Raw genomic sequence first — 12,937 nt, 5'->3', positions numbered from 1 at the left:
TTAGTAAAGCCTTCTTGTTCTGTGGTCCTTATAGCGGTATAATAAGCAGGATTTCTGATATAGTGTTTATGTGTGTATAAGTGTGTTCAGAGGTATATTCCCGACTTGTCAATAAAATAGTAAAGACTACTTTTACTTATATTAGTAACATTAAACAAGAGTAAGTGCAAGGGCAAAAGCAAAAGCCGCAAAGCCACTATAATCCTGCCTTCCTCTTTTATTGTTACTATTTTATTTCCAATAAAAGACGACATGTGCGCTGCACGCTCTGGCTTCAAGCAGTTGTTTCAAACGTCAACTGATTTCGTATGCTTAATTCTCGCTTGGGCTATCTATCTCGTCTTTAACCGGAGCACGGCGCAGCTAGATCCTTCGAGGTTTCCACCTGCTCCAGGGCCTTTATTACAAATGTGAGTGGGGGGCTGGTGTTGCATTGATGACGGAGGCGATTCTTATGCAGCGCGGTATTTTTTCCTCTATTCCGCGCCTTTATCTCGCGGTCGCGAGGTATCCGTGGTCTATGGCCTGAAACGCAGTATTTTGGTTTCTTCCATACCCCCAGCTTGTAGCAGTGCATTTACTGTTGCTTCTCCGACTCGTAATGACTAAAGTTTTCCTTGGACATTCTCCATGGTTTACGGCGCTCATCTTGACTTCCTACCCATACAAAACCTGTTTTGGACTTGCTACTCTCTATCGTCTGTTTGATAGCTCTGTCAACTTTAGCAATCCTCGATATACGAATTACAATAGCCTATCGCGCCGTGGTTTACAGCCCTACCACCTACCAGCAGTCAAACATCAAGTGATGTAGTCAAAAGCCATTCAGGAAAACAATACTGTATGTTCATTGCATTACTCATAAGCATCATTAGCGTTTTAGACAGCTTCGCCCACCATACGGCAAATCACTGCCCAAGCTTGTACGGCTTCCCAGACTTCAATACTAGATGTGGCTTTCGCTCCGCCAGGTCCAGAATCATCTCCGCAAAGTAGCTGTTTGCCCAAGCGAACCATGGACGAGTGTACACGCTCGTATTGTAAATGTTGACGCTCTCGTGGATCAGTCCCAATCCGCTTGTATTCTCCAAGATGATTGCAAGTCGCTGCTTGATCTCGTCATCGTCGTCGGTGCCGAATATGCCAGAGATGTGGCTCATGGGCCAAGGATAAGTGGCATTGACGTGAGGGCCGCTATGTTCTTGTGATTAGCATGGATTTGCAACTTGCAAGACTGTCTCGCGGAAGGCGCTTCAACTCAAAACTCACCCGATACCATTCCATGATTTTCCCGCTGCATAGTACGGATTCGCCCTCGAAAACATGGCTGCTTTGGTCTTTTGGTATGTAGGATCGCTCCTCTCCAAGAATCCCAAGTAGGGTAGCGACACAAGACTTGGGACGTTGGCATCGTCCATGATGTATTGAGCACCGATGCCGTTTGTCTCGTACGCAAAGATGCCATTGGTGGCGCGCGTATGCGCCCATACAGCCTGTTTAATAGTGTTGGAATACTGGCGTAGCTGTGTAGCGAGGCTTTTCTGGACTCCAATTTTGCCAAGCATATTGGCAACGTTGGCCAGCTCAACTGACATCATGGCGTTGTCAGAAGTGATGAAGTCTGTGTCGCGGTCAGCAATGGTTGGTATTACGTATTCAATTTGGTGAAATTGGACTCACTGAATACGCAGAGATCGTCCGAAGGTCGGTGGCTTGAAGCAACCAAGCCGTTTGCCTGCTTCGGTTCGCCATTACCGCTGTTGGGCACCATGGGAGAAAGTGCGCCGGCGGTACCAGTCCAGTTATAGTAGCTCACCCATTCAAAGTCGCTTGACCAGCTGCTCTGTGACTGTTCATAAAGGACTCTGACAATCTGGCTCATCGCAGCATTCCCTATAGTAGACTCGCATTAGCATCTCAGCTTGTTTACAAAGGAAGATAGATCTGTGAAATGTTCGTACAATTGTCATTGATAAAGGACGAATCCTTCGTGTTAGCATAATAAGAGCGCGTGATTTTAAGAAATCCTGCAAGAGAATCAAGCTCGTACTATAAATGTGAGAAACAGCCTCTCTTATTAGGAACTCTATCATCGTACCTTGCATTCAAACACCGTCTGGTTGTTAACAGGCCTACCATGATAGGAAATAATGTTAGCTTCTTGTCCACATGGCTTCCCCGAGAATACGTACGGATTCACAACAACATCTGTCGCCCAATCCTGCATAAGCCGTTAATATGATGTTTACCCACAATGATGGTTTGGGCTGCAGCTCACATTGACAGAGGGAGCCAATCCACTCTCGGGTGGTGGCTGGAACGAACCTAACATCTCATTGTTAGTCTTGCGGTTAATCGTAAGCTCGCACAACTCAACACACCGCAGTAGGGATACTGTGAGATGTATCGCGCCTCTGTATTAATCACGGCTTTGACGAGGGCCTGAAGATTTTTGTCGTGTGGCAAGAGTTTATACAAATGCGCAAACTGATTGCCGGTATCGCGTAGCCATTGCGCACTTGTAAGCAGTTAATTAGCTTCATTTGTTTATACCATCGCGTCCAGAGCTCAGGAATGTACGTACGTGATATCCTACCAAACAGTTAGATAAAGGCAATAAACTATAAACGCAAAAAGAGTCCAGCGCGCAACTTACACCAGTGATGATGAATGCCAGGTTCAGCGAGGGGTCAAAGTATTTGACCGTCGTATCCAAAGTAGATGGAAAGGTGTTTTCGAAAAGCCGAGCAACGTCTGGATCTTTGAGTTGAGATTTCAAATCACTAATGACTTTCTGTGCAAGTATGTATGGTCAGTACCTCATCCAACAAGATTACGCTTCCCATCCCTTTCCTCTGAAACAGGGCTTCAAAGCTCACCTCGACTGCCGGGCTCGTAAACGTCCTGCATTCCTCGCTCGGCCGCATGTACGGCAGCTTCAGCGATCCCGATGAATATGGGCCATGCGGTTGCTCCGAGTAAGAACTGTAGTCAGGGCACGACGATGCTGTGCGGCGCTGAGGCTGAAAGTTCTTCCAGCTAGCAGACGCGCCAACCGGGAAAGCTGCCAGAATGCCGAGCGCGGCGCCGAGGACGCTCTGGGGAGACATGTAGACCGGCATCGCGATTTCGCGATTGAGGCTATCTAGACGAATCTTTCTCGCAATCTGCCAATGGTCACGTACCAAACGGCTTCAAAAATTGACAAATTTCGCGTGTCTCTGTGAGAAAGCACCGCCAAAGAGGGGTTCAGTTGCGAGGGCAGGTCTCACCGACCATCGTCCACCTCGCTTTCACTGCCGGGCCAGCCCTTTTATGTATCGTCATCTTGCCTCGCCCAGAGTTACACCCAGATTCAGTTAAGTGGGGGGGAAACAAGACATGCATGTCGATCTTGCCCTTGGGAACTCGTCCTTGGGTAAACAGCGTGCGGGGGAAGCGGGGAGGGACAGCAGGGAAGCATCGCCAACAAGCTGGGATTGGAGCGTTTGCGGGCGGCTTCCGAATGAGAAGAAGGATTGTAGATGTCATGCCGAAGTCTGCTGTTGTGTGGAGAGACGTGAGGGTTTGGTGTGTTGAATGAGGCAGCTGGAGAGAGGCATGGTAGCAGTGCTAGCAGTAGTGGCAGAAGTTGCTGTTGGTCGTTGTCATGCTTGGCTGCAGATGAAGCTAGACCCGGGCAGTGTCTTGCGGAGAGACAATTGTTTTGTTGTTTGTTATTCTCCTGGCTTTGTCTAAGACCAGCGACTTGCAATTGGCATAAAGAGCAGCGCGGGGACTGGCATTTGTTGAGGGGACTTTGACGCGAATACCAATTTGTAGGCAGTAACTCGTACTAATAACCCTGTACACGGCAACAATGATGGCTTTGTGACATTGGAGACGCCATGTCAACCATCCAAGCCGAGAAATACCCCATGTCGCCTCAATGCCTTTTCTTCCCCGCATCCAACGGCCGTCGATATCTACCTAGTAGGCTGCAACGCAAACTACATGTGCCGATTCAACTCGGCTCATTTGGGGCCTGATGCCACGTCTTGGCGCCAAATGCCGACACTGCCATGTACGTTGGGAGTAATCAATGAGTGCTTAACATATATTGGGAATGCATTCTACGTCTCGTATCCTGATGCAACGTACACATATAATTTGTGAAAAGCTGGAATGTCTACCCCAATAAAGTCTGTTTAAATTATGTCATTTAGATCATTTTTTAATCTTCCCTGCTTCAAGTACTGGTGAATGACATGCGTGCGTGTGTCAGGACAGGAACATGAAGGAGTTCCACAGTGCTCATCCTTTATTACTTCATTGTATTAAGTTGAGTATGAAGTCCTTTCTTCCGTCTAGGAGAAAAACTGTTGTAGGTCTCCGCGGGTACAGGGCCCAATGCGAAGCTATCTTCATGTTTTTATCAATTACTAGCAACGCCGCAATCTCTACCTGCGTCAAGAAACAGCAGAGCCCCAAGGTTGCGAATTTAAGCAGTCGCATTCGCAAAAAATAATAGAAATTCCCAAACTCATTTTGATCTCTAATTTGGACGCGTAATTGGTCGTAAAGAGTACGAGGCAGTGGCGGGTTAATTGTCCGAGAGGTCCAAGTACGCGCAATCTTTAGTATCTTGATAAAACGTGCCTCCATATTGCTCAATAATCTTGCATTGCTCTTACATGTTGAGAGAGTTGTAGATGACGCCATACCCATTATCCGACGCGTTCCAGATATCTGTGTGAAGCACCCAGACACCGCCTGAAGCTGGCCAGCCGACATATAGGACTTTGACGTCTCGGCAAGTATAACCGTTACTTTGAGCCTTATGGCAGTCATCTCCGTCATCATTCTCCCTTTCCCACCAGCGAGCACCAAGTTTTCGGACTAAATTGGTAGTTATTAGTGGTGTAATTCACTGACTTTTCAAAGTGTATTGCTTACTCTGGCTGCAAAAGGCGTCTTTAGCCTCTGTTGACATTTTAGGCCGCAGAATACTGGAGACGTAGCGGCCGATACCAAGGAACTCACGCAGGGCATTATGAACCTTTGGAAGTGCGATGCCACCCTTGGATGGCCAGCATGTACTGTAATAGAGGAGCCAGGACCCGAGTCAGAGAACAACCGATGGTCTGGCAGGGGGGTTCAAAAACTGTCTGGGGCTCAGCATCATAATCATCAGCCCAGTCGCTCAACCTGTTGTACCCCAAAGTGATGGATAGCCAATCTCAGTCTCTGGGATTGGCTAGTATGAATGGGAGACGAAGACTGGCGGGAAAAATCATGGCATTGGCGGGACGTAGCATTACAAACATGGGTGCCGCTGATGGACATGAAGCAACTGCATGGAGGCACGTTTACGTATTTGCTCGATTTCAGTCTGTGCGGCGAATATATGTACAGTACAGTGTGCACTCTGCCGCAAACTTGAAGATTACGGCACGACAAGAACGGCATTAATTGCAGATTAGCTGCAGCTGAAGAAAGGTCCATGTATGTACTTAATTAGGGTCTGTCGGCGGGGACCTGTTTGCATACCCAAACTCATGCTTAAACTAAAGATATGATGTAAGTGTATAGTCTGGATTTACAGAGCTCGTAGATCTCATCATTGATTGAGTCATAGATTGAGTAATGTTTTTAAAATGAACTACCAAGGGCAGGGCCATTTTGCTTATGGCCATAGAACAGCTAACAATACCCAGCTATAGGCCGGTTCAAAGGCACTGATAAAGGGTCCAGGCGGTGACGACCTCATTTGGGAAATTTATTGCGCAGTCTACGTATTGGAAGCTAGGCTTGAGTTGCATTACTGTAATAATCTGCTTCTTAAATGCCCGAGATGTAGGCCAGGTTACTACTAGCAGTATAGTCTACGCCCCGCAGGTTAAGCATACTGGTAGTCTTAGAGTGGGACAGCATGTGAACAAATCTTTTATAAAATCATTGTTACAATGTGTATATACCAAGAGAAATCTTAGGGCTCCCATGTAGAAAATGAGAGAACAACAGCCTCAACCGCGTTATTGCTATAGCATCAAGGCTAAACTATCTTATGATGCCCTTTAGACATAGGTCCGTTGCTGAGCTTTTTCTGTTAGAGGAAGCTGCGGCAACAACAACAACAACTTGGCCGTCGGAGTCTCAGCTCTGTGCCTGCCCAACTATATTCTTTTGTAGGTATTACTTCAAACAACTGGACCGTGTATGATGATTACCCACGACTTGAATGGTGAGACCAAAGCGTCATGTTCGACTTTGCAATTTTAATCAGGGTTTGAGGAATAGAGATACTAACATCTATATATCACTGCGTGAAATACGTCTATCCTCCGATCTACAATATAGGTGGCCTCGTTGTAAGCGACATCACTGAATGACATTAGCAAACCCCGTCTCCAACCTGCGGCGCCCGGCATAGAGGCATTGCCTGGCAACCCTCTCCGGCATCCGTTGGAGCCGCGACGGCACGATGTCACCCACCATGATTTCATGCACTTCGACTCTGCTTTGGGAATAAAGCTTTGCGGCAGACGAATCCCACATAATGGCGCAACTACTATAAACATCAGAGATGTTATCATGCAGCCCTCTCTTCACTTCATAATCGACTCCAAAGGGCCTGTTGCATGCTGTATAATGTCGTTATTCATAACTATCTAAGCAGTATAGTAAATACATGTAACAAATAACAATGCCAGCCAAAAGGCCGTAAATGTCACGTTTCTTCAACATTTCCCCATCTATACATACGCGGCCTCTTCTCACCATCTCTTTACCCAGATAACGCCTTCAACACCACGCCCGTCATTGCAAGCACCTTTTCCTCTTCCAACCTCCGCGCCACCAACTGCAAGCTAATCGGCAGTCCGTGCATCAGGTCGGGTTCATCTACACCCATCTCTATCAGTATCAAAGCAAGTGTAAAGGATAGCAAGAATTGAAACTCTGTTGTAATACGTACAAGTCGCGTGGATATCTTTGCAGTCGTTGCTGAGGGGCGCATAGTCAGGCTCGTCTACATCAACGCCGTCGATGACATTCAAGCCGGTGGGAAATGACACGGCAGAGTAGTCTAGCACATTGTAGACTCCAGTGTATCCAACTATCAATTCTCTTGTCAGCAAATCACGACAAACATCATGGAAAACAGCCAACAACCCACCATGCTTAAAAGTTCCATGCCTCACCGTGTTAAACGGTATCGTAGGCAGCAAAAGGGCATCAAGACCCGCCTTGTTCCATCTATCCAAGTATCGGTTCTGAAAGTCTGTCCTCTCCAAGTGCAGCCTCCACATCTCCGCCGTACCCAGCTCCCTCGCTACAGAGTAAGGATACATCTCGCTCCTCCAAGGCTCGCCCGTAGGATCAAGCTGCGACTTGATCGTCAGGCCACCGTCAGCCACAAACATCCGCTGCAGCAGCCGGGCTCCCTCAGCCTGGTCAAAATTCTCCCACTCGACGACTTCATGTCCAGCGGCCTTGAGCTTGGCGACTGTGTGCTTCAGGGCACGAGCTACAGGAGCCGTGGGCTGGACGACTCCGTCGTGCCACATGACACCGATCCGAAGCTTTTGGGGGAGCTCAACGTCTCTCCAGGGGATTGGTAGACACTTGGGGTCTCTCAGCCATGGCTGCCCGCCGATGACGGATTTGCTGTACAGCGTGACGTCTTCAAGCGTGGGAGCCAGAGGCCCATTGACAGACGGCACAGCTTCCTGGCCCGGCATGCCAGATCGGCAGTTCCGCACGGGAAACCGACCCAGCGACGGCCGAAGAGTGAAGATGCCCGTGCAAGCAGCCGGAATCCGAAGCGAGCCGCCTATATCTGACCCAACGCCAATGGGACTGCCCTTCATGACAATGAGGGCAGACTCCCCGCCCGAGCTGCCGCCGCTCGTCGTCCGCCTGTTCCGCGGATTCAGCGTGCGCCCAAACACATTGTTGACCGACTCGGCAATCATCATGGCCGTGGGCACGTTTGTCTTGACGTAGAAGACGGCGCCGGCCGCCTCCAGCACCTCGACCAGCGTTGCATCGGCTCTGGCGGGATCGCCCACATGCGTGGCCATGCCCACGGTCGAATCAACGCTCTTGACGTTGATGTTGTCTTTGAGCGAGATGGGCAGGCCGTGCAGAGGGCCGATTGGCCGGCCGGTTTCCGCAAAGTGTTCGTCTCGAGCACGAGCCATGGCGATGGCGCGATCGAAGCACGTTTCAGACAGGCAGTTTGTCTACATTGGGTCAGCAATGCATTCTTTACTGGGAAAACACACAAGGAGACATGGACTTACAAGCTGGTGAGCAGCAGCTGCTCGCTTGCAAAACGCTCTGGTGACATCCTCTGATTTGAGAGCACCCGAGGATAGTTTGGACACCAGCTCGCTGGCGGTCAGGCTGGTCATGTCCAGTTCTGCTCTTGTAAACCACCCCGATGTCTCAGGCCAGGTCGTCACATCGTCCTGGGAATCTGGAGGCAGCAGGCTCTCTGGAATGCGCCATTCCGGGGGTATAGAAGCCAACAGCTCGCTGCGCTTCTTGGCGCCGAGCTCTTCCCACGACAACTTGACGCCGTTTGTCTTGGCTCCGTTGACACCATTAACACCGTTGGTGCCATTAGCACCGTTGGTAATGATTGAGTCTCCAGAGACGGTCATTTCGACTCCTACACACTATGAATAATGTTGTTCAAAAGAAGCAAACAAGAAAGACAATAAGGTAACGGGAGAAGAGCAAAGCTGATCTTGGAAGAGGAGAGTGTACAAGGTTAAAGTCAAGGCAACCGCTAGCTTCGACTCAAAACCACGAAAGCCCGTCTCTCTCAGTTTTAAGTATCCCCTTTGGCTCTCCTCGGCTCTCCTCAGATATCTATCGCGCCACTTTCTAGCTGGTCCAATGTCCGCACCGATGCCGGATTTTCCTGCCTACGATAAGGTCAAGCCCACAAGTCCCATATCCGCAGTCTACACGATGGGCTTGGTTGCGGCCCAGTGCGGGGTCTTTCACAACTCCGAGGCCAGAGTATCTTTTTGCGATGGGCCCCGTTGCCGGTGTGAACAGCGGTAGCAGTAGTCGTAGTCGTAGTACATGGTATGTGATTCGTAAAGAGGAAAGAGGAAAAGCCAAGATGGCAGTACGGCTCGGTTTGGTCCAAGGGACGGGAAACTGACGAACAAGCAATGAGGGGTTCCTCGATTTTCAACCCCCAAGGGGACGAGGCGCCCTTTTTGCTCCACCAACGATTGCGCGCTTGGCGAGGAGACACGCATATCACGGTAGGTTGATTGCCTGATCAGGCATGGACCACGACGTCCATTCGGGGCAAGTCGTGCTACAATAAGGTTCTGATATCTTCTGTTGTGGAGAGAGTCCGCGACTGGAGCAAAGAGGGGGCGCCGTGCTTACTAGCCGGTGGCTTGATGCTAGGTATGCACCCCAGTTTTTAGCTGGAGATGCTACTGGAGCACTAAGAATGGGTAATGCTTTGGAAAGAATGAGCTAATCAGTTGGCACGGGCGTGGTTTTGCTTGCTTGGGCAATTCTTCAATGACACCATGTTGCCCGGATGGGTCGCCCACTGTGATTCCATTGATATCCCGTCTTGTCGACCTGCAGGTTCCAAGTTGCTAGCCTGGTTCAGCTCACAAGCGCGGCAATCAACAATTCGTTTATGCAAATCCATCTTTCTTAGGTCCCCAAGACTTGTCATTGCAGGGCGTCGCTCATCCATGTTGGATGCAGTGCCAGTCTATCTGGGTATTGTATTAGCTCTCTCTGTTGAACAAAGAGTGAAGGATGGTTGGGAACAACAAGAGAAGTGACCCGTGTTCAAGAGTTGTGATGCCTTGTATGATTTTTGCAGCTTTGCACAACAAGTTGTCAAGATTCTCAATTTTTCAGCAGACATCTTACCAAGCCAAGGAATCAACAAGACTCTAAAATAGGGCAATGCAAAGAGTCAAAGAGAGTGGGCTGATGCTGCACATGTATGCCGCCAAGCAGCAAAATATTGCGTAATAACGCATCGAAGCGTAGGTGGTGCGTAAACCCGAGAAACATGTCTTTCGCTCAATGCTAACTTGATCAAGATACATGGTATACGAGATATGGAAAAAGCCCTTGCAGTGCTGGTATCTCATTCGGCCAAAACTTTCAAAGTAAAGACACCAATAGAAGAGCCCAAAATCCGTCCCACCTTTTCAAACGTGTTTTTCCATACTTTTTGCTGGTTCCATGTAGTATAGTCCTCCAGAAGAATAAAAAAGTGAAAAAGAAAAAACTCCCTGTTCCTTCGCTGTCCCTGGTTGAAAGATGAAAGAGCACAAAGACAAAGGAAAAAGCAAAACCATTGCTGCCTAACTTACCCCAGTCTAAGCCAGGCCTTTCAACTTCCAGCGTTCTTCACATCTAGCCAGGCCATCTGGATAGCGTCGAACCCCGGCATGGCTACAGTTATGCCAGTATGACCTCACAACGTCACATTGCTGCGTCGAGGTTGCGTTCATGCCGGCCAAGTAGGCCGGAACAGCCATGTGGATGTAAAACTGCGAGGATGACGGCGACGCTGCAATAATCTGACACGCCCGGTCCACCGCTTTCGAGATTGTGCTCTGCGTCGACAAGGTTACCGGTTCACCACCGGCCCGGGTCAGCACCGCAATGACGGCAGCGCAGCGATATGCGTCAGCTGAGCGGTCCCAGTCAGAAGTTCCCTGGCCCAGGCTCAGCAGCTGCTTGATGGCGAGAAAGGCGCTATTGGTAGGACTCGAGGCAACCTCGCCGCTGGCCACCTTGGTAAACAGCTCAAACGTCTCCGCCGCGCAGCCAACGGTGCGGAAGAAGCTGTCGGTGAGCAGCTCGCGGTGCCAGTCCTCAAAGATGAGGTCCGTCGTGCCGCGGATGATGCTGCCGCAGGTGTCGAACCACACCAGGCGCACCACCATCTCGCCCAGGCCCGTGACGCTGCGCGACAGGTTGTCCAGCTCGGCCCGGCTCTTGCAGTGGAAGTCCAGCAGCGACTTGGCCCCGTACAGGTGGCGCTGCCAGTCGCCGAAGCCGCTGTCGCACACCTCGAAGAAGGCAAAGGCCGCGATGCCGATAAAGGCAAACGGGTTCGTCGCCTTGAGCGCGTCCTTGAGGCTCATGAGCGCGTCCAGCCGGTACCGCGCCAGGCTCTCCGACTCCCACATGTCGGCGCGCGCCGGATGGCCGTCGATGCGGGCCTGCACAAAGTCGCGCAGCCGCGAGATGAGCCGCAGCGCCTCCACGGACAGGTAGTGGTTGCTGCGCAGGGCGTCGCCGTCCAGCGAGATGATCTGCTGGCACAGCGTCGCCAGCGGCTTGATGAAGCTGTTCTGGTCGGCCTCGGACCAGCTGATGGGCGAGGCGTCGTCGCCGGGGCTCGAGCCCGGCCGGTCCGGCGGCGACCACGAGTCCGAGGCGCCGCGGTCCGGCGTCTGGCCCGAGTCGCTGGACCGCGAGACGGCCGACTGGGACCGGGCCAGCCTGGTGGAGCGCGCCGGCGTCGACGACGGCGCAGAGGTTGGCGACGATGCCTCCTTTACGGACGAGCTGGCGCCGACCCAGATGACTCGCTGCGGATAGCCGCCGCATGGCACCCCGGCGGCGACGCACTGTTACACGCACAAGAGTGTGAGCAATCGTCTCTCATGTCTCCGAAAAAGAGGGGGGGGGGGGGTTCAGGATTTCAAGATCAAGATCATCATCATGATATCCGCGCAAAAAGGGGGGGGGCAGAGAGCCAGCTTCATGAATCAGGGGCCTACCCACTTCTCCGCACGAGGGCCTGTTCAGATCGCATTTCACGTTTCTTAGCTTGCAGCTGCGACAGTCCCGGTCCCGGCGCATGCCGCGAGGCTTTCCGACTGGCCTGTTGCGCTGCTGTAGGACCCCATCGTTGGTGTTGGAAGCCATTCCCATATCCAGTTGCTCGATTTGGTCAGTTGCCAGATTGGGAAGGCTAACAAAAAAAGAGGGTAAGAAACATTTGGCACAAGCTAGGGGGGTGGCAAGGGAGGGGAAGTGGGCGTGAGCGAAAGGGAAAAAAAAGACAAAAAATAGAAAAATGAAGGAAGAGGAGTAAAAGAAGAGAAGAAGGGAAAAAGAAGGTTAGTGAAAAAGGGAAAGGGTCAGGGGGGAGGGAAGCAATGGGCGAAAAAAATGGCGTCTAGCAACGCCCGCCGTATGGCATTGGATGGAAAAGCGTGGAGGATTCTTCTGGCTGCTTGTTTTTCTGCTGCGGGGGTTCCCAGCGCGGACCGGATCTCGTTATCGCAGCTCCATAGTGCGAGCGACTATGGATATAACTCCGTCGACTAATAGATACTACTCCGCATGGACAGGATATTGCCGTGTACTAGAGAATGCGGCCAGTAGGAATGTTCTGTTGGATGAGTAGAGGATGAATGGAGCCTCGATTCCGGCTACACTTGCGCCGGGACCCCCAGCCAAGCTACCCCGGCTTTTCTCATCTCCAAGAGGATCCTCTTGTTGCTTCCCCACGTTTTTGGTCAACGGAAGCCGGTAACAGCAAGCCCATTAGTTGCTATATAACTAGTTGATGACGCCTCGTGGTGGCTTGCGGCGTGTCATGGTGCCCTTTCGCGGTGAGGGGGACGACCCTTTTTTCGATTCTTGTTCCCGGGTTCTTAGTCGAGCCTAGCGGAGCCCTGCGTTTCGACAGCTTGGAAAGACAGACAAGCGACGCTAAGGCTGTCCATGCCAGGGATCTCGCCTCGGCCAACTTTTGAGCTGAACTACCGTCAAGCCCTGCCGGCAGTTTTGGTCTAGCGAGAGACTCTAGCAATCAGTCTATCAGTCTATCGCCGCCTCGCATGACCAGCAAGTGCTGTATCTGAAGTGATTATCATTCGTATTTGCACCAGGGAGATTGGAGATAGCGGTGGCTGAGAGGCGGTGGCTCTTA

General features: G+C 50.9%; 4 protein-coding genes across 4 annotated transcripts; all 4 read right to left on the bottom strand.

Annotated features, from left to right (window-relative positions):
- Positions 1 to 849: 849 nt before the first annotated feature.
- TrAtP1_009273 (uncharacterized protein) lies at positions 850 to 3,247 on the bottom strand. Its single transcript, XM_014093580.2, has 11 exons — positions 2,880 to 3,247; positions 2,657 to 2,794; positions 2,585 to 2,592; positions 2,382 to 2,518; positions 2,279 to 2,325; positions 2,193 to 2,221; positions 2,099 to 2,132; positions 1,962 to 2,049; positions 1,681 to 1,893; positions 1,270 to 1,621; positions 850 to 1,194 (listed from the first exon to the last, which is right to left on the bottom strand). The coding sequence occupies exons 1-11, from the start codon at positions 3,120 to 3,122 to the stop codon at positions 909 to 911; spliced, it is 1,575 nt and encodes a 524-aa protein (XP_013949055.1). The 5' UTR covers positions 3,123 to 3,247; the 3' UTR covers positions 850 to 908.
- A 1,422-nt stretch (positions 3,248 to 4,669) lies between these two features.
- On the bottom strand, positions 4,670 to 4,972 carry TrAtP1_009272 (uncharacterized protein; the record flags this gene model as incomplete). Its single annotated transcript, XM_014093579.2, has 2 exons — positions 4,670 to 4,878; positions 4,936 to 4,972. 2 exons carry the CDS (start codon positions 4,970 to 4,972, stop codon positions 4,670 to 4,672), a joined length of 246 nt encoding a protein of 81 aa, XP_013949054.2.
- Positions 4,973 to 6,620: 1,648 nt separating this feature from the next.
- TrAtP1_009271 (uncharacterized protein) lies at positions 6,621 to 9,257 on the bottom strand. The gene is made up of 4 exons (XM_014093578.2): positions 8,286 to 9,257; positions 7,157 to 8,225; positions 6,956 to 7,096; positions 6,621 to 6,882 (listed from the first exon to the last, which is right to left on the bottom strand). The coding sequence occupies exons 1-4, from the start codon at positions 8,646 to 8,648 to the stop codon at positions 6,767 to 6,769; spliced, it is 1,689 nt and encodes a 562-aa protein (XP_013949053.1). The 5' UTR covers positions 8,649 to 9,257; the 3' UTR covers positions 6,621 to 6,766.
- Positions 9,258 to 9,316: 59 nt separating this feature from the next.
- On the bottom strand, positions 9,317 to 12,377 carry TrAtP1_009270 (uncharacterized protein). The gene is made up of 3 exons (XM_014093577.2): positions 11,782 to 12,377; positions 10,356 to 11,624; positions 9,317 to 9,743 (listed from the first exon to the last, which is right to left on the bottom strand). The coding sequence occupies exons 1-2, from the start codon at positions 11,929 to 11,931 to the stop codon at positions 10,362 to 10,364; spliced, it is 1,413 nt and encodes a 470-aa protein (XP_013949052.1). The 5' UTR covers positions 11,932 to 12,377; the 3' UTR covers positions 9,317 to 9,743; positions 10,356 to 10,361.
- Positions 12,378 to 12,937: the final 560 nt, after the last annotated feature.

The sequence above is a fragment of the Trichoderma atroviride genome, chromosome 5, assembly GCF_020647795.1.
Source record: "Trichoderma atroviride chromosome 5, complete sequence".
NCBI classification, from domain to species: domain Eukaryota; kingdom Fungi; phylum Ascomycota; class Sordariomycetes; order Hypocreales; family Hypocreaceae; genus Trichoderma; species Trichoderma atroviride.
Note: the sequence above shows the minus strand (reverse complement) of the source record. Positions and strands in the feature narration are given on the sequence as shown.

Excerpts from the sequence above, each read along its gene's own strand:
- TrAtP1_009273 (XM_014093580.2), bottom strand. The coding sequence starts at position 3,122 with ATGCCGGTCTACATGTCTCCCCAGAGCGTCCTCGGCGCCGCGCTCGGC. Across the intron at positions 2,326-2,381 it reads CTCACAGTATCCCTACTGCG|GTTCGTTCCAGCCACCACCC; the intron begins GTGTGTTGAGTT and ends ATGAGATGTTAG. Across the intron at positions 1,195-1,269 it reads AAATCATGGAATGGTATCGG|CGGCCCTCACGTCAATGCCA; the intron begins GTGAGTTTTGAG and ends ACAAGAACATAG.
- TrAtP1_009271 (XM_014093578.2), bottom strand. The coding sequence starts at position 8,648 with ATGACCGTCTCTGGAGACTCAATCATTACCAACGGTGCTAATGGCACC. Across the intron at positions 8,226-8,285 it reads CAGCTGCTGCTCACCAGCTT|ACAAACTGCCTGTCTGAAAC; the intron begins GTAAGTCCATGT and ends GACCCAATGTAG. Across the intron at positions 6,883-6,955 it reads CAAAGATATCCACGCGACTT|ATGAACCCGACCTGATGCAC; the intron begins GTACGTATTACA and ends AGATGGGTGTAG.
- TrAtP1_009270 (XM_014093577.2), bottom strand. The coding sequence starts at position 11,931 with ATGGGAATGGCTTCCAACACCAACGATGGGGTCCTACAGCAGCGCAAC. Across the intron at positions 11,625-11,781 it reads ACAGGCCCTCGTGCGGAGAA|TGCGTCGCCGCCGGGGTGCC; the intron begins GTGGGTAGGCCC and ends TGCGTGTAACAG.